Source organism: Lepidothrix coronata, unplaced genomic scaffold, assembly GCF_001604755.1.
Source record: "Lepidothrix coronata isolate B3197 unplaced genomic scaffold, Lepidothrix_coronata-1.0 Scaffold42, whole genome shotgun sequence".
Taxonomy (NCBI): domain Eukaryota; kingdom Metazoa; phylum Chordata; class Aves; order Passeriformes; family Pipridae; genus Lepidothrix; species Lepidothrix coronata.
Window position 1 is genome coordinate 3,535,936 of NW_016690222.1, and position 25,518 is coordinate 3,561,453.

General features: G+C 39.8%; 1 protein-coding gene across 1 annotated transcript in view; it reads right to left on the minus strand.

Moving 5' to 3' along the window:
* The window catches only part of IGF2R (insulin like growth factor 2 receptor), a 57,529-nt gene that overhangs the window by 25,653 nt on the left and 6,358 nt on the right, over positions 1–25,518 (minus strand). The window contains exons 2-22 of the mRNA XM_017813710.1: positions 24,049–24,182; positions 19,838–19,962; positions 18,085–18,183; positions 17,548–17,677; positions 16,357–16,477; positions 14,396–14,510; positions 12,744–12,906; positions 12,408–12,588; positions 11,574–11,677; positions 11,017–11,181; positions 10,215–10,355; positions 9,718–9,864; positions 8,787–8,918; positions 8,246–8,393; positions 6,730–6,907; positions 6,057–6,172; positions 5,485–5,647; positions 3,840–4,019; positions 2,719–2,820; positions 1,902–2,003; positions 1,070–1,244 (exon numbers count right to left, since the gene is read on the minus strand). Of these exons, the coding sequence (XP_017669199.1) occupies positions 1,070–1,244; positions 1,902–2,003; positions 2,719–2,820; positions 3,840–4,019; positions 5,485–5,647; positions 6,057–6,172; positions 6,730–6,907; positions 8,246–8,393; positions 8,787–8,918; positions 9,718–9,864; positions 10,215–10,355; positions 11,017–11,181; positions 11,574–11,677; positions 12,408–12,588; positions 12,744–12,906; positions 14,396–14,510; positions 16,357–16,477; positions 17,548–17,677; positions 18,085–18,183; positions 19,838–19,962; positions 24,049–24,182 (2,921 nt within the window). The remainder of the gene's footprint in view (positions 1–1,069; positions 1,245–1,901; positions 2,004–2,718; positions 2,821–3,839; positions 4,020–5,484; positions 5,648–6,056; positions 6,173–6,729; positions 6,908–8,245; positions 8,394–8,786; positions 8,919–9,717; positions 9,865–10,214; positions 10,356–11,016; positions 11,182–11,573; positions 11,678–12,407; positions 12,589–12,743; positions 12,907–14,395; positions 14,511–16,356; positions 16,478–17,547; positions 17,678–18,084; positions 18,184–19,837; positions 19,963–24,048; positions 24,183–25,518) is intronic.

Sequence of the window (25,518 nt, forward strand, 5' to 3'; positions counted from 1 at the left end):
TTTATGGGGTTTTAGCTGTAAATATGCAAGCCTTCTTTAGAAAGCTATGACAAATTGCCTAGCAACCACAACTGCCTCTCCAAATAGAACACCAAAATGCCTTGACACATTTCAAGAACATAATTCCTTTTACTGAACTGTGTTCCCTGGGTCTTCAACATATTTGAAGAAACAGAAAACCTATAAAATATCATCAGCAGTACCAGCAACCTCTAAATTACATCACAAATAGCAAAGTTTTGTGTTTGGAGGTTTTGTTTGTAAGAAGTTCAGTGTAATGACTGCAGAACAAATAATACTGATGCTATCTAAGCAGGATATGTTAACTTCTGTTTAGTCCTCAAGAAATGACAGTTATGTCAGGGAGTAGTATTTGTCATCAAAATTTGTCAACACCATTTGTGTTATCAAAATGGTAGAAGCATTTGAGGTTCCTGAATCCAAAATCTTCTGTTGTTAAGGTGTCCTGTTCCTTTCTATGAAGCTCAGTTTCAGTACAATTGGAGAGCAGGTAAAATCTAAAAGCTAGATACACATTTTTCATTAGTCTTATCCGCAAACGAGACTTAAAATTCATGAAGTAGGCATACATGAAGTACTAGAGCACTTGTTTAAGAAATTCCATGCAAGAGAGTACACGCTTACTAAAAAATGACCTTTCAGATATGAATCAACTTTACAGAACATTATTAATGAAACTGAAGCTTAAATCTATTACTTCGCTCAGAAAAAGAGCCAGAGTTCATTTTGCTTGTTTTCCCAATTTGACTGTCCATTTCTCCTTTCAAGGACCAGTATTTTTCATCTGCTCAGTAAGAAAAAAATAACATATATACTGTATTTTAGTCTCTTTTTTATAGTTTTGAAATGCACATGTATTACTGAAAACTGAGCCATTACCACTCTACATGATTTTATTTTCTTCTAAAATTTCCATATGAGCTAGTTTATCTAAGCAACTAACACCAAGCCAGAGAGATTTCACTATGTTGACAAAGGAATACTGACCATTCACACTAAGTTTGTACAATATGACCATCCATTTCCACTTCATATTTCCTGAACTCACCTAATTCCACACGAAGAGGACCTCTGTAGGTAAGAGTCAGAAACCCTTCACTGGATAGATACAGGGTTTTGTCCAATTCCACCAACCTCACCAATGTCAGATTTTCTGCTTCACATCCAGCAGCTGTTTTGCCATCAATTTTACCACAATCTGGCATGGATCCACAAATGTTTAGCTAGAAGTTTTGAAAACATGTGGATGTACATAATATTAACTGCAGAAATTAAGTTCACATAGCCATTTCTATATCAGTAAAACTTGCTTGCCAATAACTTTTTCAAACAACATAGTTGTCCTGCAGTCTGGAAATGACAGACATTTCAACTATAATACAGTAACAATACGCTCAATCTCCAGCTTAGAGGGTCCACAAATTCTTCCCACTAAAAGTGCAGGATGTGGTTAAGCAAGTTTATTCTCACACTAAGAAAGAGACTACTATGGTAGTATTTGTGACAGCCTAGGACTACTGATACATGCATATTGCATTAAAAACACTGATATGGACAGATTAAATCCCTTTCTAGGCTTCCCCTATCAATTTCTTCAGCATCAACAGATAAATTGGCAACAGAGTCCATAAGGGCAAAATCATGCATAGCCTGAAAAGCGCGGCTACCTTTTGTTTGCTAAGAATCAGAAGTTCAATGCTTTTAAGACCATCTGAGGTGAAAGAAGTTATCTTCCATTCCTGCCCTCAAGCACAATGCTCTCCTGCCAACTCATATTTCATAAAAGGACTGAGTCAAAGCTCCACTTGCTCACTAAGCAAGACAAAAAAAATGCAAAAACAGCACTCATAAGCAACAGATTGTACAATCAAAATCCTTACCAAGAAGTTCTTCCCACTGCCAGTAGCCATATAGCCTTTTTCAGAAGCTAATGGCTGCAGATTGAACAGAAAGCCGGTGTTTGGATCTCGCACAGAGCAGGACTGGAAAAAAATTTATAACAGAATTATTTTCTCCTTCTGCATTTCTTCTGTTTAAGTTTTACCTCTAACTTTTTACAAGAACCAAAGTAGTGATTTACACATATTCCTAGCCTGCATATCAATCAGCAACTTAATTTGGTCAATCCAAATACAGCTCAGGCAGTAGCAACACTTCATTCAATTCTTTTGCACATTTATTCAGTTCTTTTTGTCCGCTGACATAAGCCACATACCATCATATTAATATGGCATTTAACAGATCTATCAGGTTAGCTAAGAGAAAGAAAATTTTAACTGAGAGTTGTTTCCACACTAATGTGTTTGTGTTGAGACCTGTAAAGTAGAAGCAACTGAGTAGTTTAGCATGAAAAAAGAAAAGTCTCCTTTGATGATCTGTACAAAACAAGGATAATATATACATATACCCTTACATATAGACTCAGTTTGACTAGCAACACTGTAAGGGAATGGAACATTCCATGCTGGAGCAAGTAAACTGTTCTCAAGAGAAAGCACCTGAATACTTTGGTCAGAGGTTACACATTTCAGGAACACTTCAAAAAGAAAGCAATAAGGTATCACAAGACTCAATCATGACCTAAGACTTCACTGTAGTCAGTTTTCTTCAAAAGTCATTTAAGCACAGTAATCAGGAGTGCTAGAAGAAAAGAGGATGTTGAGACTACAAATACCATTTACATTCTTCCTTTCTCACCTGTGAATCATCTTTTGTTTCCTTGATTGGACAAGCAGCCTCAGTTTCCCATATAAAAGTGGCCACACAATCTAGAATAGCGATAAACCTTGGGCTGCTACTCTGGAAACAGATTGCAGAGAGAAGACCAGAATAAGCGTGATAACCAACACTTTCTCACGTTTGAGATACCACTTGGAAACTGTCAGGTTCTTCTAAAAGACTTCACTACAAATGCACACAATTCCCACCCTGCTTCCCTCGCCCCTATTTATTTTGAAGGTCACCGCTGAAAACTTTGTCTAGTTAAACACTTAACATGTCATCAGGCATTAGCCAAGAACTGAATCGGACATCCAAATATTCAGATTAAATTCAATACTGAATCTAGACAAGCATAACCAGATCTTGCCTCAGTTTAAGCTTTGAAGAGTTTTGGAGTATAATACATAGTCCGTGATTTATTAAAAAAAAGTAAAAGTAAAGTAACAGAAGTCTGCTAGCTGAGGTAACAGGATAACAGGAGTATTAATTATGTACACTTTATTTCAGTGTTTTCAGACAAAAGTAAAGCAGTTCATAACCCCTCAAAGTCACAGATTTTTCACCACACCTCTTGGGCTAAAGAACAGGTGACGGGAGTAAGAACTGCAGACTCACAAAACCAGTGCAAGTCTAAGTCTAATGATCCTCTCAGTCTAAACTTCACTATGTGGAGTTGTATCAGCAAAAACTTCAGATTTAAGAATCCTACAATCAAAAAGCTACAAAGGATGCAGAACCTCAGCCTGAAGATTCACCTTACGATATTCTTCCCCTTAAGAGGATCCACAATATTTGTAAGTAACTCTTCAGTTTTGAGTCCCGGTGTAGTTTTCATGTTAATTATACTAGTTTGAAATATGACTGTCCACCAAGGCTGTTAAGTTTTTATCTAGTTATTACTTAAGATAAAATACTTAGTCCAAGAGACATTCTTCTCCAGCATCTACATCAGCTTTATTTTTACGTCTGTTTTAAATCCTCAAGAAGTTTCCCTTGTCACAAATCTGCTGTATACTACACATCTTCATGTGGCTTCATGTTAAAGGATGGAAAACCTACTACGATGAAGTAATAACTGAAAGATCATTTGTCCTTACAAGAGTGCCCCTGGAACAGATAAAGTGGATGGTGGTGGTATAAGTAGTTTTCTTTTCATCAGCATTGATGCACACAGAGCCATCTGCATAGGTTAGAGAAACGTGTCCGGGTCTTTCAATTACTAGTCCTTTGCTGGCAACACCAAGGTTGCTAATAGAGGTGACTTCAGAGTAAGAAACCTAGAAGAAAAGCATGTCAGCAATTCTAAACTCAAGTGAGGAGTTACAGATACAATCAAAAAGAAAACACCTACTACAATATTCTTGTATACAGAAGGTTATGTTGAGAGTTTTGAAAATAACAAAGGTGTAGATACCCCCACATTTCTCTCCCATTCTGTATTCAAGTTTCACGTATTTAAGACAACCTACACAAGCAGGCATGGTTTGATCTTTGTTGTTCTTATTTTTAGTACAATAAGGTGCTCGTAGTGCTTCACAACAGCCATCTTCATCTCATGAGCCACATAGTTTAGGAATTCAGGGAGACCTATGTCTTGTGCAGTAGGTAGAATTTTACTTGTACAGCTTTTTAAAACACAGTATGTGGAAGCCTCCATGTGTTCTCAGCATTGACCTTAGGGATTCGCCATGCTTAGCAAAGCCTAAAAATCACTAGCAGAAAACAGTAGATGTTACTACCAAGGTCCAAAGTAATCTTCACTTTTTCTAGATAACTGGTGTCTCCTATTTTTAAGAAGCTACTTTTCGTAGCAGCAACAAACAGAAGAATACACCTCCAAAACAGCTCTGTCCACAGACTTCTGCCTTTTTTAAAAGTTTAACAACTCTGCATTTAGGTTGACACAACGTTCTCACTTCTTACTCCAGTGTCTTGAGCAATGAAGTAATGAAGCCCTTAAGTGTCTCCGCGTGTCAAGTACACAGCCTTATGCAACAAGGACTATCACAAGCACAGGGAACTAGTAATAATTAGCTCAAGTGCCATGATGGCAATGACCAGCTTCTTCAACAGTATGGAGGGAAGGTGTTTTAAACAAGGAATTAGGACAGCTTAGTGAGCTTCTAGTTCAACTTTCCCTGCAGCTCTCCCTACTGCAGTCAGACCTTGGGCAAAGTGTTCATTCAGCCTTTCAGCTGTTATCAGTCCCATGACAAGTTGTTACACTTCAGGGAAACACAGAAGTAGAAACCCATAACCATCACCTCCCTCTTTTTTTTTTTATTTGCTTGGGAACAGCTGCATAATCTACTCCTCAGAGCCAAAAAATGTTTGGGAGAGATGGGTGGAGGTGACAAAGAATCTTTAAACACATTTTTTTCTACAGTTCAATCTAAAACAAGTCAGAAGCAAAATAAAATATCCAGAAGAACAGCCTGTTTCTAAAGCAATGCTAGAAGTCTCTGAGGCCCCAGCAACTCATACAGGAGAGATGTAGTTTGTCTGCCTCTGCAACACAGGGCAAAGAATCATGCATGTTAAACATGACACTGTAAAAATTAAAACTTTAGCCTTTAAAGAGGAGGACAGGAGGTCTTACCATTCTGCTATGATTATGCCATCATTATGGACACAGAATACCCTTTTGGACAAGAAGCCAGAATTCATGTGTCTGTCTTGCATACCCCTTAATGTCACTTATGTGGCAAACCAGCTCTGAGCTGGGATGGAAAGGCTACTCACAGAATCATGTCTATATTCCATCTGACAGACAGATGCTCGCCGGTCACATCCTGGGACAGCAATCAATGGTCGACAGACATTTATGTAGTACTTCTTGAGCTCATTTGGTCTTGAATTATCCATGGCATACCAATTTTCACCTCTCTTCTCAGATTTTGCTAATCTGAGCAGGACGAGAAAGTTCTGCTCTAAATACACATATTTTTCATAGTCTCTTTAGCTTTCTCTGTCAGTCTCAAGAAACAGAGCTACCATAAGATATTTCAAAGTAACTTTTCCCCCTCATGTTTAAGTGCTACAATTAGAAAGAATACTCCTGGGAAGCAGAGCACAGTTGAAAAGGCAGTAAGTTTTTATAAACAAAACCATCCCAAAAAGTCAACTTTCATTTTAGGAAGCAAGTCAACTTACTAGAGGGAAATACCATCTTCATTTCAACATACTTACAGTTAAGACTGTCACAACAGATGAAGTTTCTAGTGCTGTCTGCACAGGAAATCAACTTCATCCAATGCTATCACCCAGAACACTAAACTAGAATAGCCAAGTTATGTTGCATGTTACTTTCTTACCTTGACAAGTCATATTGGTCCATGGTGTTGGGATCAGTCACAACACATTCCAGTGGCATTTCAGGACAAGCATATTCAGTGTACCACTTGAAGTTGTAGGTATACTTATCTTCTACCTAAAAATCAGCAGAATAGGTCCGTGAGGCTTTCCACACAGAACACTGTGACTCATTATTCCTTTATATATTAAGCCTATTATTTCCCCTTGGTTTTGGGATATACCTTCTCACACTGATTCGTGTAGGTCTGGCCTGTTATAGAGATTGTCATCTGCCGTGTCATCAAAACTACTCTTTCCCAAAGTAACAGAAGCAGAGCAATGTAACTGCTGTCTGCTGTGTTACAGTACACAGTCCTACCACTTGTTACTTTTCTGCCAGTTTGGTTTTTTTCAGCTAGAAATACAAGACAGTCAAAAGCACTAGTAATTATATGGCCCAGAGACTACAGGAAAGTGAAGAGTGAATCAGGAATCCAGATCCAGGCAAACAGCTTACTGTTCAGTGACCAAGGTAAGCTTTATGGCTGCAACAAGAGAAATAACTTTCTTTTAGTCTGCTTTATAGATTCTGGTTATTTCCACATATAAAGCTCTCCTTGTACTGACCTAGCAGCAATTATTGCCAGTATTTTTTTATGGATAGCCTTCCTTTATTCGTATAGAACTTTTTACCTGATATTCAGGCTGACCTATTCCAGCATCACGGTCACACAGGAAAGTTATAAGGGTAGATCGCTGTGTTTTCTTCTCATCATTGTATGCTGTACCATTTCTGTAGGTCAACTGAATCAGGCCATCATAATATGAAAGTTTGGAACTGGGCAGTCCAAGACTCCAAAACTGATCCTTACTGGAAAAGAAAAAGTGTGTTTTGAGACTAAACAGAATGCAAAATTAATTCTGTCTCTAAGAGAAGTCTTAAAAATAGTAATCACACAGGTAGGTTTATAGAAGATAGCATAATAAGATATAATAATTAAATAAGGTTGATTAGACCTAAGTGAGCTGGGATGAATAGGATGCTGCCAAAAGTAAACATAAAACACAAACAGGTGTCGTTCTTTGAAAAGGAAAGTATATTGCTTAGATATCCAGACAAGTTTAACACTCCTTTCTCTAAACAAGTGACAAAAACATCAAGTTCTCATTCTCCAAAGTAGAATTCAAACTGCAGACACCCTAATGTTGGGCTCAAACTGGCCTCATGTAACTACTGCACAGGGAAGACCTAGCACTGCACAACAGTTCTCAGCTAGGTGTTTCTTTACTCTGACTTAACACTGGCTCTATCAGACCTAGCTTGATCACTTTCCTCTGGAGAACATTTTTAGGGTCTGCAGTGAACTATCCTTGGCTGGAGGGTAACTCAGAGACAACTCAAGTACAGCATACCTCTGGCAACAGGTTGACCTGGAACCTGAAGTGTACAGATACCATCTCAGTCATAGTTTGTAGAAGATAACAGCAATGATACTGTCGGAGTAGCAGTACACACTGGGCACAGGAGTTTTAGTAATGGAAATCAAAGAGTAGTTGAAGTTGGAAAAGATCTCCAAGATCATCAAGTCCAATTGTCAACCTAGCACCACCACCACGTTCACTATTACACCATGTCCTCAAATCCATATCCACACATTTTTTGAACACTTCCAGGGATGGCAACTCCACCACTTACCTGGGCAGCCTGTTTCAATGCTTGACAACTCCTTCCATGAAGAAAATGTTCATATTATCTAATCTAAACCTCCACTGGCACAACTGGAGGCCATATGGTGCAATACCCAAGCTCTGGGCTCCACCTCTGCATAAGACAGTCACTACTCCGCCCAAGCACAGCAGTGCTTCTTTAGGCCAGCTCTTGGAATACAGCTGATCCTGAATCTCTGGATTGTAAACTGTTTTAATACAGCTGTAGCAGTTAATCTACAGCTTACAGGCCCTATGGAAAACATAGGGGGGAGTAATGGGTACATTCCATCTCAAAAGCTAGCTGTAAGCAAGATTACATGTCTGTGCACTTTGCTGGAAATAGCTGGCAGTGTAATTACTGCAAATTACATGTAAATTACCAAAACCTATTACAGGCAGCACAATAATTATTTTGCATGCAAATTGTTCAGTATTGCACACAGACAACATATCATGCAACAAGAGATCTACTACAGACAACAGAACTAGAGTTACTCACCTTTGCGTTACTTGGCATGCTGCTGATTTTGTGTGACACAGCTCATCAGGCACACTGCCACAGATGTTTATGTAAAACAAGTATTCTGTAGTATTAACTATATAGTGTCCATTTTTCTTGGCCAGAGGTGATAAATCAAAAGAGAAGCCTAATGAGTAAGGAATAAACTTTATCAGTTCAATTTTATCCTGCCATCTCTCACAGGGTTTGATTCTGCCAGTCACACAGCTAATTCACCTCCCCCTGAATAAGCCTCCTTCTATGTAATTACTGTTCCAGAAAAAAAATGGACATACTAAAAGCATATTTTCTTATAGAGAGAGATTTACTACAGTAAAATACACATTATATCTATTTTCCTACATATACTAGGGGAATATTAAGCTCGTGCTGTTCTGATCTTCCATATGCATGTAAAAAAACCTGTGGGTGCCTAAACTTAGGCTGAACTCACTTTGCTCTTGAGTATCAAAATGACTCAGTGCTGAGGCACAAGTTCTATCCTTCATGACCTTTCAGTTTGCTGAACAGAAATACATACCTGCCTGAGGGTCAGAGACTTGACAGCTATCTCCTTCAGTTTTAGACAGGACACACGCAGCAGCAGTATACCAATCAAATGCATATGAACATTTACTCTCAGACATCAAGATTGGAGCACTTTCTAGATCACCTGGTATCAAAAGAGCAATGTGTTACGCATACAGACAGCCAGGCTGCCAACAGGAACTAGGAATTTAAACCTAAGAACACTAGCTTCTCCCCAAGAGCAGACCAAGACTAACTGGTAAAACACCACCGCTCTGAAAATAGAACTAAAATTTTTTTCACAAAGTCTTCGCATCCTCCTCCCCAAAATAAAAGTTTAGTGAAGATGCAGTGCTCAATCTGTTCCTGAGTACTATCACAATATTTGAAAAAATGTCTGCTTTGATACACAAACCTGGTATTTTACTATAAAGTAATCGCTCTATTGAGAAGTAGTGCATAACCTGTTCCTAACAGCCACCACACTTGGAGGTTTCAAATTCCTCAGGCTGAGGTAGAGGAACATAGGTTTATTTCCCTAGGAGATGGTCAAACTAGCAGGCTATTATATCAAGATGAACAACAATAATTTCTGCAAGTGTTTCTGCTTTCCATAACTGTCAGCAACTTAGACACAAACCAAACCTATTGGATACTTTATTGGAAGTTAAAGTATCTGATCTCCATTGAGAACCAGTCTTTCCCATCAAGGGAAAGAAAGTGTTTTGTGCAGCTTCAAAGAGCAGTTGTATAAAAGGTAAATAGAACTAAATACCTACAATTACATTGTTATCATCCTAATAAACAAACCATAAGCTTCTAGCTTCTGCTAAGAAAGAGATAAAAGACAAAAGCACATGCTAGTACATAGCACTCATATCTGCGCTTATTATATGATCTTCAGTTTTTAGCTGGATCAGAGAACAGGGTGCGGATGTTCTCACCTGGTCTGCATATTAGCGTGATGACACTTTTGATTTGTTTGTTAGGACCACAGCTGTCTCCATTTGAATAGGTAAGTTGAATATTTTCTCCAACCTTTATAGGAGAAGATACGAATGTTCCAAGATTCTTACTCTTGTTTTCTTTATCTGTAAAGACAATAAATACATCACATTCGTTTCTCTGAAAAGAAGTGAAGCTTAGACTATTAAGATAGTAAGCCTTTCCGTTCATCTAGTTATAAAGACAGCCTATCATTAGGAGTGTGTTTTTACCTCACCAAAACCATGCTACAATGTCTGGAGTTCCTTAGTTATTTCTTCTAGAGTCTTTGAGAGCACGAAAGAAACATGCTCCTAACTTCTGTTTCCTCATATAACTGAAGGCACTCAGGGCAGCCAACTCCGCTTGCAGAGGAAGTGCCAAGCCTTCAGAGCCTTAAAAAAGAATGAATAAAAAAAACCTCCAGAAATACCACCAAACAAAACCCCTGACTCACCTACAGAGCAAATCGCAGCACCATCTGGACAGCTGGAAGCTCCTCCTCTCTTCCACACTTTATGGCAGACATTGATGTAGTAATGTTTCCTTTCTAACTCCGAAAAGCTACTGTCCACAGCTTCCCAGTTCTGGGCCAACTCTGAAATACAGAGGGTAGTTAAGAACAGTTCATCTGGCTTAATTGTTCTTGCCTCCCCATGCCAAAATGCCTCTTATTACAGAGGAACCACATCTGTGGGATGACCTCTCCTTCAGCGCATCTCCAGCACACAAAAGCCCTGATCTCAGCTCAGGTTACACCTGTATCTGCTCCATGAAGCCACAGCTGCCAAATCCTGCATCTTCTGAATGGGTCCAAAGGTGTCCCCCTTGCACAAGCCATTGGGCAGGAGCTGCTGAGCCATGGTGAACCCTACCTGGCACAGGTTTCACGTAGAGGTGGTGGATCCCCCATCCCTGGGAGGTTCAAGGCCAGGCTGGATGGGGCTTTGAGCAACCTGGTCTAGTGGAGTGTGTCCCTGCCCATGACGGGGGTTGGACTAGATGGTCTTTAAAGGTCCCTTTCAACCCAAATTGTGATGCTGTAAGTTAAAACCACTTAAGATGGCGGCAACCAAGGCAGTCATGGATATGGCTACTTTCACAAGGCACTCATCCTTTTGGGATGAGGGATGTAAAAAACATTGTAGAAATTCACTAAGAACGGCAAAAGCTGACTGATGTCCAGCTAAAGAACTGCACCAGAGATGGCATGTAAACTTAGGACAAAGGTAACTGAAAGCTAATTTTGATTGCCATACCTGAACTGCGGGTAAGAGGTGACAAGTCATAGTGTTTTCTTTTATCAGTAACTCTGCAAAGGAGATCTTCTTTCTCTTGAATACATGCATATTTTGTATCCCAAGTAAAAAAGTAGGTGCAGTCCACTTCACCAGTGAACACTGGAGTTCCTTTACCATCGTTACCTTAACATTGAAAATAGATAAACAGATGTAAGGGTTCTAGTGGGGGAAAGAGATAAGGAAGGAGATTTAAGGACTACTAATGAGCAAGGAAGATTAAAAAAAAAAATTAATTGCTGCACAGGACTTGTGTTTCTGATATTTTACTGTTGGCTGAGAAAAAAAGACTCTTTCATACCTCCATCTTCTCGATCTTCAGTGTAAATTTATACTAGCGGTGCTACTACAAGCACAAAACAATTCTATCAGCCAACAGAAATTAGTGCTTACTGTAACAATATTTTTTTCTTGTGTTTTAGCTGTGGCTCAAAGCAAGCATTCCTTTGAGTATAAGGTCTACTAGCAAGCACAGAAGTCAAATCCTGAGCAGAGCCACCACAGCTTGTTAAACTCACCTGCTGTTTCATTGCACTCGAAGTTTATGACAGTCATTCTCTGAAAGCCAGAACTACATGCATCCCCGTTTGGATAAGTTAAAGTGAGATCCCCATCAGAGTATCTGAGTAAAAAGCCAGTTTTAGACAGAAACATAGGATCAGACACAATCACACAGTGTTCTTCACATAACAGAAACCACACTCTCCTTTATTAATTAATTTTCTCACTCTAAGGGAAAACAAATGCTTGTTCAACATTAATACTGACATTTCTACTGCAACAAAGGCTTGCATCCACTGAGTTTTCTGGTCACTTTTCATTAATTTCTATAGAGTTCAAAGAATGCTCTAAAGCTACTCTAGGTGTGGTGGAATATGTATTGTCATTAGTTTATTGTGTGGCTATTTTTGCAGGTGAAGGAAGTCCTACTTCCTTGAAGATCACGTGCTTATAGACAAAAATGGAAGATCATATCTAGGTGAATTAATCTCTGCTTTAATCTCATGCCAACTATTGTCCACATATGCCCCTTGAGAATCAGCTTCTTCTGCTGCCACCTGACACAGAAAACTCAAGGCGTGCAAGAGGCAGTACAGCACAATCTGCAATTCTGACAAAAAAAGTCAGTGAAAGTCTCTTCCTGTCTAGACAATGGCCTCTGCACACCTCATTGGCTCCTCTATTTGCTAACGCTATCTTGGTATACATTTAAAGTTTTTCTGCCAAAAATGAGCAAAAATACTTGCACTTTGTGTCAAATATTGCTTACATGACAAATAAGAGCATCAAAGTAGGAAACAAAGATCTGTCAAATCAGACCAGTTAGAAGGACTAAAGAGCATTTTACACACCTTAGTGTTTGGTTCTGAAATCTTCCTGCCACTTTTTGCTGGTTACTTGAAGGTTTTACTTGGCAAGATGAAATGTATTCTGTGCCGTCCTTGCAGTTACCTGCAGTAGTTTTCCCACATACGTTCAAGTAAAAGTAATACTCCTCCTTGTCATCTTTGGCGACATATGGCGTGACATACTCTGAATAAATGACAAACAGGAAAGTGTTCTAACACGCATCAGAACAGACATGAAACTCCAAATATCTACGGAGGACATTTTTCTTGTCTCTAAACATGGAACCGCAAAACTGGTTAGTAACAACCACAAACAAAAAAGAAAAATAGTGAGCTTACCAGGAAATTGAGTAAGCGGTCTTAAATCAATGGAGATATCATGTTGCTCATTAGTAAGAAGACAGTGCTTACTCTCCAGGTAATCCCTGTGACAGGCATATTCAGTAACCCACTCAATTTCATACCGGCAATTGGTTTTTGCTGTGAGTTTGGGACCTGCACTCTGATATGGAAGTGAACAGAATTTAAGTTATAAGTAGACTTATTTGAAATATAATCGTTAAAGCAATAGTGTCACATTCCTTTAGGATCAGTAACAACTACTTCACCTGTAAATTGCTTAAGATGTGCAAACATTGTTTCTAACCTCTCAGACACAGCTGCTGAGAAAAAAATAAAACAGGTTTTATAAATGATGTGGCAAACTAGTTGAAGTCTAAACAGAAGTATCGGGCATTAGCAGATGGACAGCAGAAGTAATAGTGCTTTAAAAAGCACTTTTACTTAATGTGGTGGGAAAAGTGGAGATGTAAGCCCAAATGGCTAAGCACAGCTTGGATTGCCTGGATTGTGTTTGCCTCAGAGAAGTCCACAATGAGGGGAGCAGAGATCAAGTGTTCTCTGAAGGCAGAGCAGACTTTTAGACCCTGGTGTTTTAGCAACTTTGATTCCCTCAGTCCAAATCAAGACTGAAAGACATTTGAGAACTCTTCAACCAACACTTCTGTCAGATGAGTTTTCTACAGCGAAATATTTTTGCACATCCTGGGAGAAGCAGTTTTCCTCACTTTGAAGTGAAACGTTAGAAATCATAAATCTGTCTTTCTGCCATCCACTAGAACAACTGGCAGATACACAGGTATATATGAGGTAAGTTACAGGCACAAGTATCATTAGTAATACTACCATACTACAAATGTGCATAGCTGTAGCAAGGCATTACAAAGTCACAGTAGACAAGAGCCTATGGTTTGTTTCTGCAGCAATGAGGGTGAAGTATGGTACCTATCCAGGTCAGATGATGGACAGAACATTAAACCAAGAATTAGCTAGACAAGAGTTCCTCCTTCACTAAACTGCAACAAAAAGCATCACTGTATGAAATGGCAGACCATTAGCAATAGTCACTTTGGCCCAATTCAAGCTGTGAAAGTTGCTGAAATTACCCAGCATCACAACAAAGTGATCATCATACTGCACTGAAGCTAGGCTAAAACAGTGTCCTGCAAAAATTGAGTTGTGGCTTAACACTAAAGATTTTACTTTACATTAAAAAGAATTCAGGAGGCTGCTCAGTGACTTTTGCTATGCAGTAACACTTACTAGCTTTTCTTTTTCCCCTGAGGAAGGACAGATTAATAAAGAAGAGTTACATGCAACAGCTATAAGCATGCCCAGCCTGACGGATGAGTGCTCAATAGCAAGCACTCCGTGCCAAGGATTAACAATATACTAACCCCATCCTCAGAGGAAAGATCTGAACCCATAAAGGGACAACCAAATTCACTGATACTAAGAGACAACACACCCCTAGGGAAATTTTATTCAAGTTCTTGTTTATTTCTTAAGTTTTAGAAAACTTTAAGAGTATACTTATGATTTCACACTCTTCATAATCTACAATCCATGAATATTTATGTTTTCCTCAGCCCTGAATTAAAATGAAAGATAAAAATGCACACAAAAGTCAAACAGTTAAACAGCAAAGTTACCTCTTCTCCCCTCTTTGATGGACAAACAAAAGTGATTGTCACTGCTGGGTTATGGCCTAGGCAGAAGTCTGGCTTTTCTTCATCACTATATATTCTCTCATAACTCAATACCAGCCTAGAAATAGAAAACAACAAACCAAAAAAAACAATTAAGACACTGTGAACTGTACAGAAGAAGGCTATTTGCCCACTCCTTGATAGATACTCAGGAAGAACATACCAAAGTAGCCCTACTCCTGAAAGCATCTTTTATGGGGGTTCTCATTCCTTCAGTCTTACAGTTAACAAAAAACAAAGACGCAAACAGTTCCAGCAAAATTACTTAATACAGTATTCTCTTGCACCCCAGTTAAGACTGTGCTGAATGCCTTTTAACACACATTGTAGCAAGAATTTAGCTGACAGTCACAAGAACACTCTCAGCTTTCTGCTCAAACTGCTGGAGAGGAGACTTGGTAAACAGTCTTGCAGCTTTTGAAAGTAATAACCACTCCGGTTTACCACATTCCTACACTTTACCACCTCTGTATGTATAAACTCTTTCCATTCTACCCCCAGAATTAAGAGCAAGATGAACCCATCAGCAAATTGAGAGGAGCAAGGCAACTGGATCAGATCAAGTGAGGCAGGAGAATGAAACATGATAATTATCTGACAAGGAAAGACAAAGAGCAAGGTGACTTGTCTGAGAGAGCAAGGAGATCAACACAACTTTCCAACTAAGCATTTATGTTCTATACAGTTTAACAGCCAGAAAGCTCGCAGAAGAGTGACAGTCTGGCTTCAGGTTAGCCACACCTCCAACTGGCCTTTCTATACCTGAGGACACAGATATATAACTGCCTTACTCCCTTCCCAGGTCACCCTAGTCTGACTGAGCATATACAGTGAATATTCCTCAAGCAATGAAAAGCTTTTTAATTCTAAAGGGGAATAAGATAAAGGCTGTTTGTCAGGTACTTTTATAGAGTACTAGTTGCATTTAATATTAGGATAAGGTTGTGCTTGCTCAGATATAAGCTTCTGCCTTGGGACAGAACATGTCAGCCACTTGGTTGTAGGGCTTTTCACCCAGCATGAAACAAGGACTAACAATTTCATTTGTAAATTAAAATAAAATCCTCAACCTTATCACAGACAGGTCAGAACCTTTGGCCTCCCTATTATTTGTTTATTCTGCTTGTTTTCTTCAGCTTGCATCTGAGATAAAACAGTACTGCAGCAGTCGATGGGGTACTATTGACCCTACAGACAAGGTAAGCGGGCTCAGATGACCCGAAGATCAAAGATCAGCATGCTAAGTAAGTCCCCTGAGCCACATTGGATTGAATGCTTTTTTGGCTGGGTTTTTTTGTTTGCTTGTGATTTGGTTTTGTTGCAGTTTTGTTTTTATTTCAAATTTATTTCCAGCATAAAAGGCAGCAAGCAGAACAGAAGCAGCAACAAGGAAACAGTTTTTTGTAGTCCCAGCTTTGCCACCCAGGATAATAAGCCTTGCATTGTTTATCGATTTCTTCTGTTAAGAACTCATTAATGCAAAAGACACAGAAGGGCAACATCTGGCCCTATTCTCAACTTTTAAAGTACTTCTGGGCAGCAGAGCGAGTCAAGTACAGTGCATAAAACCACTGAGAGCCAAACACATTAACCCTGTGGGCCCTCAGACAGCAGGCAGACAAGGTCAAATCTCACTCTGCTGCTTGTGGGCAGAGAACACCAGTTCTACACTCAGTTGTGTAGTCTCACAATGAAGGAGAAACTTTGATCTGTTATAGCAGTACAACAGAAGGCCTGAAAAAGACTGTTCTGACAGTATCTGAAGAATTTTTTCCCACCAATGCTTCAGCACTGGAGCAGTATTACTGTTAAGTTTTAGAAGACTCATCTGTTAGCAAGAATATTGTTTCCAGCCCAGATGACTGAGAAGTGTCCACAGTAGTATCACCACAAAAATTACATACCTGTCTTTGCCATGGAGTTTCAGCTGTTCCTTTGGATGACCAACATCATATGCCTGACCTTTGTGTAACAAGCAAGCAGCACTGCCCACAGGGCAGTTCTTGGTCTCTCCACTTGAACTTCCTGGTTATAGAACACAGAAAACAGATTATAAAACTCAGTTTCTAAGCCCTGCTCTACCACCTGAAATATCCTGCCACTTTATCTGTGGGTTCACTTATCATTCATTGCTTTACCTTGTTTAAAAGTACTTTTAAAAAATGGGCTACATGAAAATGTGAGACTGACAAAACTAAATCTGGAGTGCTTATGTTCATGCTGCACCAGTTTTGGACAGCAAATTCATCCTTTGTGCCTAAGTAGCTGCAGTTAGTTGCTTGTACAGATGCTGGATACATAGGGCTTTGAAAACTTCTAGAAGCATGCCAAATATTTCTTTTTTTTTCCCCCCTCACAACACTAAAATGATACAATTGACAGGTAACCCCTCCTCAAAGGGAAGGCTCTTCTCCTTCTTTGGTTCTTATAAGTCATCTGATTCAAACCTGACAGCAAAAAGTTTCAGATTAGTGGGATGTTTAAGAGAATACACCTGTCACTAGAACTAGAAGTACAAAACCCTTAACAGGGGCAACAAAATACCTATTTAACTGCAGAGTAAAAAGCACAGTGGAAGTACACAGATAAACTAGCCTTTTCAGCAAGTTTCAAATACATGATTTTGCTGGTTTAATTCCTTATGTATACAGCTCTCAACTGATATCAAAATGCTAGCTATCCACCAGTATTTATGCAAGCACCTAAACAGTATTAGAGATGCACCTCAGGACGTTCATCAGGAACCTGGAGTCAAAAGTACTAGATTTAGAGCGCATGAAGCCCTATGAACCATACTGGTTCTATTTGGCAGCAAACAGACACAGATACAAGATAAGCTGTGCTCTTCCACTCAGTCCAGTGTAACAGTACCTGCCTATTCAGAAGGGGTGTATCTCTGACCACCTCAATACTTGGGGAGTAAGACTTGGCTTCACAGAAAGCAGCCTTCAAATCATCAAAAGTAGCTTGAACGAATAGTGTAAGTCTTAAAATACTGATCCTTGGACATAGGACAACCTTAATAGAGACCCTGGTAGAGAGCCACACTACAAGGAAGTTATACACTGACAGGTGACACAAGCAAGCATTCACACCTAAGTCCCTGCAGATGTTTATGAACAAGGAATCATCATCAGAATCATCCACCAAGTAGTGTCCTGAAACTTGGATGAGAGGATTCAAGTCATGTTTCTTCAAATCTTCATCAAACACATAGCAAGGGACCTAGAAAACAACAAAAAATTACAGGCAAACTATGCTACACAAGTAGGGAGAAGTTATGAACAGGCATATATGAAGCCCCAATAGTATGTGGAGAAGGTTTTTACTTCTGGAAGCTCAAAGTTAGACATGTTGACTTAAAATCAGGCATCCGAAGTTAGACTGTTTTGCTCTAGCTTTTAGAAGAGTTTTACCATAAACAACCATCCTGTGTGCAGAAAATGTTGAAGAGTTATTTAAAATTCTCATCTCTGCCAACCTCAACGTATATGCTTTATATACCTATATATACAAACCTATATATAAACATAGGTTTATGAAGTTGTTGGGATTAATTTGGGGTAGGGGCAGGAAGTTAAAGTCATCCAATATGTAAAGAGTAACTTCTGCATGGATAGTACATAGATTACCTCTTTCACAGGTTTAAACAAGTCTTTCTTGCAAGCCACAAAGGTCCTCCATTCAAAATAGTGCACACACTCTGTTGCTGTTACAAACTCAGGGGTACCCTATTTAAAGAGGGAAAAATCCATCTTTGAAAAACAGACTTCACTTTTATTTTACAGTAAGAAGACAATAGGAAGTTCATTCAAGAGATTAAGAAAAAATGAGCACGCCACAGAACAAGGCATACAGTTTCTTAATAGCATTTGCTAACAGCAAATTGTTATTTAACAGCCTTTTTTGGGAAACTCAGGAAGATGGACGATGCCAAATCCTTAGCCTGCATATGCACCAATACTCAAATTAATGTGTGCCAGTCGTAATATGCAGTAACTGCACTACATCTTTTAGAAGTGCTCACGATGCCAATTCATAGTGGTAGAAGCATCAGTCACATCTACTTACTAAAAAGGAAAACACCAATAGAATTGCATATAAGTATGTGAACACAGAAAGACAATGCATGTTTACCATGTTCCCTCTCTTTTAGCCCACAAAAACAACTGATTAGCAGCCTCTTCTGCTACACAGAAAGAATACCTCTGATCTCATCTACTTATTTTTACAGGCTCATGTTATACACATTTTTATATATCTCAAGATGGCAGTTGTGCCATGGTTCAGGACTTCATGTTCAACTCAACAGTTCTACTTCAGAGAAAAGAAAACAATCAAATTTTTCACTTTGCCTTCCATCACCTCAGCTAGAAACACTTCAGCATGTTTAAACTGATTGCCTCTCCATTTAACCCTGCCATAAAAGGCGAGGAAAGAAGTTGTTCCAGACACTCTTACAAAATCATTTTACTAGGTCATGTGAAGAACAGGTACTAGAACTAAGCTACCTAAAAAACAAGCCTGAAGATTATGATCTGGTGTTACAGCTGAAGTTGAGCAATAATTTTTAATTTAGTTTAGAGAATCATGTGCTAAAACAGAACAGGAAGCATTTAAATCTCTGCTGCACTGGCACTTTGTTTGAATTGGCTAGATTTCCAAGAGAGGGTGTGCAATAGCACTGTCAGTGCCAACAGCAGCACTAATAAATACTTCTCTCTGGTACATAAATATGTAAACTGATCACAGTCTGTACAGAAAACCAAGCTGTGCTGTCTCTTAAGCATGTGGGGGGTGTAACTCCAAAGTGAACTGCATAAACACACACCCCTAGAAAGCTTTCAGGGATCTCCAATCACATCAAGCAGATTCTCACAAACAACTACTTCCTCAGAAGCTCAGCTGGATGTATAAGCACTGCTAGTTCAACAACGTAAAGACAAAACCTAACGCTCACTGTTGTCAACGATGCTCACCCACAACAGAGGTCAGCCATTTTCCTCAATGCTGTTCTATTGAACAGTCATGCTAGGGTCCACAGCTGAGGCAGAGCCAACATTTAAACAACAGCTCACATTGTTATGGCACCCTGTACACCGTTGACTCATTCCTCCATATTACGCTAATAAACTACTACAATGCAATCCCTGTAAAAACATTAGCCCATGATCAGAGCTAAACTGCAGATCTGCAACTATTTGCTACTGGGACTGAATTTTGAAAGTCCAAGTAAATCATGACCTTAACACTAAAACATAACTGGCTTTTCTTTAAAGCTAGGAAGTTCAGTAATTAGTACTTCCAAAAATACAGCAAGTATCCCTAAAAAGCAAGTTAGAATTACCTTCTATTTCCATTGAAGAGCAGAGGATTTAGACTTACCAGTGTTTTCCCACACAGGAAGTTAATACTGCTTTGAATTTGGTGTTTACTGCCTTGCTGCAAGCAGTCACGTGTAGTGTTGAGCTCCAGAAGACTTTCAGAAACACTCAGCAAGCCTAAGTCACCTAGGGTTTAAAAATGGAGGGGAAAAAAAAAAGAAAGGGTGTTATCATAATATAATAGCTTCACAGAAGCTCAACAGACAGGGGCTAATTTCAAGCACAAGGTATACAGACATACCAGTATACCTGAAGACAATGCAACCGAGGATGATCCTTGTGGTTCTTCCAGTTTGAAAGTTTGGATCCAAGATAGTGTTTGAATATCTCTAATCACACTCCTGCCTTTTAGCAAACACTTGCAATCTTAAGCAGTACAACAGCAGGTGCTACTACAACTAGTCACTGCCTTAGGAACAAGGGCTACAGGACTCCAACAGAAAGCTGTTACCAACTAGTTTCAAGCACAATTCACTCCTTCCTCCTACCAGCTTCTATTTATCAGCTTCTCAGCCTTTATGCCATTTATACAAATAGCATTGGCACAAGATGAGAAAGAGTCTATCAGAGTGCCTTGGCTTGGAAGGGACCTTTCTGCAATGAGCAGGGAAATCTTCAACTATTTCAGTGCTTAGAGCCCTGTCCAGTCCAACCTTGAACACTTTCAGGGATGGGGCATCTACAGCCTTTCTGGACAACCTGTTCCAATGCCTCACCACCCTCATCCTAAAAAATTTCTTCCTTATGCATAGTCTGAATCTGCCCTCCTTTGGTTTAAAATTATTACCTCCTGTTTTATCACTACAGGCCCTTCTAAGTCTGTCCTCATTCTTCTTACAAATCCCCTATAAAAACTGGATGGTTGCAATGAGGTCTCCCTGGAGTCTTCTCTTCTCCAATCTAAACAACCTCAACTCTGTCTTCATAGGGGAGATGCTCGAGTCCTCCTCTGTGAGCCTCCTCTGGACCCACTCCTGCAGGTCCATGTCTTTCCTATGTTGAGGACCCCAGAGCCAGAGGCAGTTCTCCAGGTGGGGGTCTCATCAGAGCAAAGAAGAGGGGCAGAACCACCTCCCTCAACCTGCTGGCCACACTGCTTTTGATACAGCTGGCTTTTTGGGCTGCGAGTGCACATTGCTGGCTCTACTAAATCTTAAATCTACTTAACAAAGAACCCACTGATGCCTCGGGACTGGCACTGCCTGAAGACAAACCCAGCACATATCTATTGCCTCGGTGCAAATCCCCTCCATTTCCCATTCCCTTTAGCACAGCTTGTGTGCTGCATGAAGACTGAGGTCAGTGCTGCGTCACTGCATATTCCTCTCCTCCGCAGCACTTGACATGAAGGGGAAAGGTGGAGCACATTTCAGTCATGATCAGCACCAGCTCAGGCCAGTGAAATGTTCCTGCTCAAACCTATTTTGGTTAGTATTAAACACCAAGTCCTTTTAGATCTTACATGGTAACTCCAGCCTGTCTACTTTTTTTGATAGCTGGATTTTAATTCTTCAAAGAGATTGGCTTAAACTATAGAGAACACTATAAAACGCATTTACCAGCTTCCCCCTTTCCATTTTTGTTTATGTCTACACTAAGGAGAAAGCCAGTCAAATCTGTAATCATTGCAGATAGCAGCTTTGCACCTAGGCCAAAATGTTTCATCCTAAAAACACTTGTTGGAGCTTTGCCCAGCCTGTTATCCCCTTATGGAAGGCAAGCAAAACTATACTGCATCCAAGTAATATAGTCTTAAAATTAAAAGAAGTCAGAAAACTGGGCAGAAAGATGATACATGTGGTTTCTACCTTTTATATTTCCTGTGTTATCAAAAGGCTATCTTCAGGTTTTATGAGTTCCAGCACTGATGCTAGCCAAGGTACCATGCAGCTCTCTTAAATCTAAGAGCTACGTATCGCTTTGAGAGCTGCCACTCCCTACATGGATGATATTTAAAAACAAAACAATTGTTTGCAGTGACTTTTTTTTCTGAAAGAACAAACAGAACTGATTAAGCCCATATTTGAAGAAAGCTTACAACTTTAAGTTTATAAGCTGACAAATTGCCCTTCTCCCAAATCAAAGTCCTTTACCTGTACCCCAAAGCTGAGTGCAGCTAATCTCATACCATCTGGATTGCTTGAAGATAAATATGTGGGTTTAGCTGTCTTAAATGACTGGAATCTACACTCGGAATTTACACTGGATCAAAGAGATTCTTCTTCTCAATAAGAGTGACATTTTTAATTTTTTAACAAGTAAGAAGCTTGATAATCCATTGGCATGATTTAAACTCAGTGTGATGATGATGAAGCTTCAATGCAACTAGAGGCAGTATGAAGAAGCATGGCAGGCACCACTAATAAGCCTCAGACAATCATGAGCAAGAACAGAACTAAGACAATTTGACCAATAAAACAAAGCAAAATTCAGTGACAATGTTAACTGCACTGCCTTGACTTCTTAATTTATTGCAAGGTGGTTAAAAACATGGTCTACTTTAATAGGATTTGTGGATTAACTTTCGAAAGTCTGTTCAAACAGCCTCTGCAAGACCACAGTATATCTGCTGCTAAATCCTCTCCCATTCAGTAGCAGTCAAGCAATAAGATATTCAAGGTTTGCATACAGAGGAATATTTGATACTGCTCATAGTCATCACCCAGCTCTGTTCTTCCTTCCTCTTTCCATAAGAAATATGGAACAAAACCTACACAAGCCTCTAGTTCCCACACTTCCATGGGAAGAAGAGACCTCCTCAAGCTCACTCCAACTGTCACGTTACCGTCTCACTTAAAGCAGCATGTTAAAACAGATGCTCAGATGCTGCTTTCTTTTCTAATCCACAGGCAACTGAAAGCCTCAATTGCATAGGAGCTGAGACCTACATCAGCAGGAAACAAAATTCTTGCTGTACATTTTAGGAATGAAACATTAACAGCATCAAAAGCTCTGAGGTGTCACAATCCTCAGAGAGGATGCTACTACGTGCAATTGTAGTTTGAACATAAACGTGATCTAACCAGTCATCCCAAAAAACTGGGGTTTGGATATACCTTTATTCAGGCACTCAGCAATTCTGTAAGCCTGGGTTCCAACACTAACAGTTTGTTTGAAAAGCACTGATTGACCCCAGACTGAAACCAAAGTATCTCTGTTAGCAGAGAGGCAGGGGGAGAACAGAAAGTAGTTAGCTGCTGTGCATCGGCATACAGGTGAGAGACATCTTCCTCCACACCATCTTCCAGCAGTTCAGGCTCAAACACCTTTACTGAAGACTCACAGCTTCTTGTAAGAACTGCCTGCCAATGGCAGGCAAGACTGGCAAGCATGCTAAATCAGACTTTGGATCTGCAGATACTAAGAGGCAGTCTGAAGAGATACTATTCTTCAGAAAGCTATTGCTTTATTCTATTAGAAGTAACAGTCAACTATCAGAAAGCCTTTTGATCAATATTCATGTATTATTGTTTCATTAGCCAAAACAGAAAAGCAACTTTGAAAGTGACAAACATCCATGAAAATAAGTACACAAATAACGTTCAGAGCACAAGGTGCTTCTGACTGATAAAATCATATGCAAGCATGTGGACAGGAATATGCCAGCTTCGTATTTAGATCAGCATGCACAAGCTCACCACTCCTCAGAATACCAAGGACATCTGTGATCTACTGAAGCAGTCACCAGCTTTCACAAGTGTAACCGAAACCACAGGACTGCTTGTAATTGACTTCCTTTCTGTGTGTAACAACTTAAGGATGACACCTCAGAAGCGTAGCAGTACTCCAAGTCTGCATTTACAGAGAGCAACTTGACTCTGAACAAAATGCAGAAGTTACATCAGTTTAGGCTGTGGCATAGTTTAGAGCTCCGTCCACTACTGTGCTCAGTACTGAGCTTCAAACAAAGCTGTGCATAGTGCATATCCTGCCACAGATAGATGCACTTATTTCTACTTGAGATAGCCTTGCATAGTTTCACACTAGATTACAGTTAACTAGACCATAAGATATGTTTCACTGTCCCATACGGTGGTTATCTACAACCAGATCATGTTTTCCCAAATCCCAGTAATCCTCAACAGAACAAAGTTCTACACTGTTCTGAGAAGCAAAGAAAAAAATCTTTGCTAACATAGTTTGCAATAGTTATAAGACCATCCACTAACATGACTGTGAACTACTTAGAAGGAAAGACACTTGTTTACTTACCTACAGACAGATAGGTCTTCTTTTTGATGTCATAGGCACAGACTGCACTTGCGCTTCCACACTCCTCAACACCATAACAGAAGTTTATTTTGTAAACTACCTCTTTGTCTGTATCAATTGCTTTCCAAGTGTAACTGAGAAGAAAAAAAAGCCTGTTAGTTGGTATTCATGTTGTCCTGTCACCCTCTAGATACCAGTCCCTGAAATAACGAAGTTTAAAGCTAAGAGCACCACTAACTTGAGACTCATATTTGTGCTCTGTATTTGTAAATACCAGAAATTGCTGTGGTGGAGGGACCAAGAACATATTTAACCACTTGTGGAGCATACATCAGGTCCATTTTTCCCTTTCTTGAACACCCAATCACACATTCTTCCCTGTCAAATCTCTGTGAAAACCACTCTGACTAGGTATATCACCGCAGTCATCTTTTTTCCTTGACAGCCTGATAAATTTCTCAGACATCTTTGGCAGGCCCCACACTACTGCATTTTAGCAATACCCAATAACAGTGGCAGAAGTGCTAAGTCTAAGTTTCATCCTGCCTGTCCGCAGTGGAGCCACCCAGCTTCAGGATCAAAATTGGGGTTGAGATTCTCACAGCATTCAGGCTAAAAGATGCTAATAGTGCTTATTAGGGCCTAGCTGCACCTTTATGCATTTTACATGTTATATATATACACATATCTATATATGTATCAGAAGGACAGTTTCTGAAGGGTAATGTCATAAGCTGGAAACCAAGCAGAGCTATCCACAAGAGATGCAGTGAAAGATCACACTATCTAGCTACAGCCATATCAGAAAGTCAGCTGTCTAGAAACTGGGAAAGGAACACGAAGCTCTGGTTAAATACAGCAGGGAATAAATCACAGTAACAGCAGAAAAAAAATTAAATTAAGCATAGTTCAGAGGTAAAGCAAGGAGTCCCCTCCCCTCACAGCAGGCACTAGGACTGCAGTGAGATGTGGTCAGTCACATGATGCAGCATCACTCAGTTTTGAGGCAGGCCCAGGTCAGCTAGTTTAGAGCCAGGAACTCTTTAGACAGCCTGGTTTACTAGCAGAGTGCTCTGGCCAAGCTCTGTTAAAGAAGCACAGCTCAATAAATGTTTGCCATCAGCTTGGCTCAGCTACTCCTCTTCTGGCACTGGCAGCAGCCTGCATCCTCTGGACACTATGGATTTTTGCAACACAACCGATTCTCCAGCTTCCCTTCTATCCCCAGTGGAAACTTCAGTAGGATTGATATAGACTCATCACATCAAAAAACTGAGGACAGCACAGTGACTTATTAGGCATTCCTATTATTTACAACTCACATAGAGTGAGTAACTGATCCACAGAAACATGTCTTAATCTAGAAATCTAAACTGATGTGAAGCTTCACCTGTAAGGTTCGTCTGTCTTAATCTCTGGCTCATAGGTGTTGCACCACTTGCCACTATCATACCCCAGATCCTCCTAAAA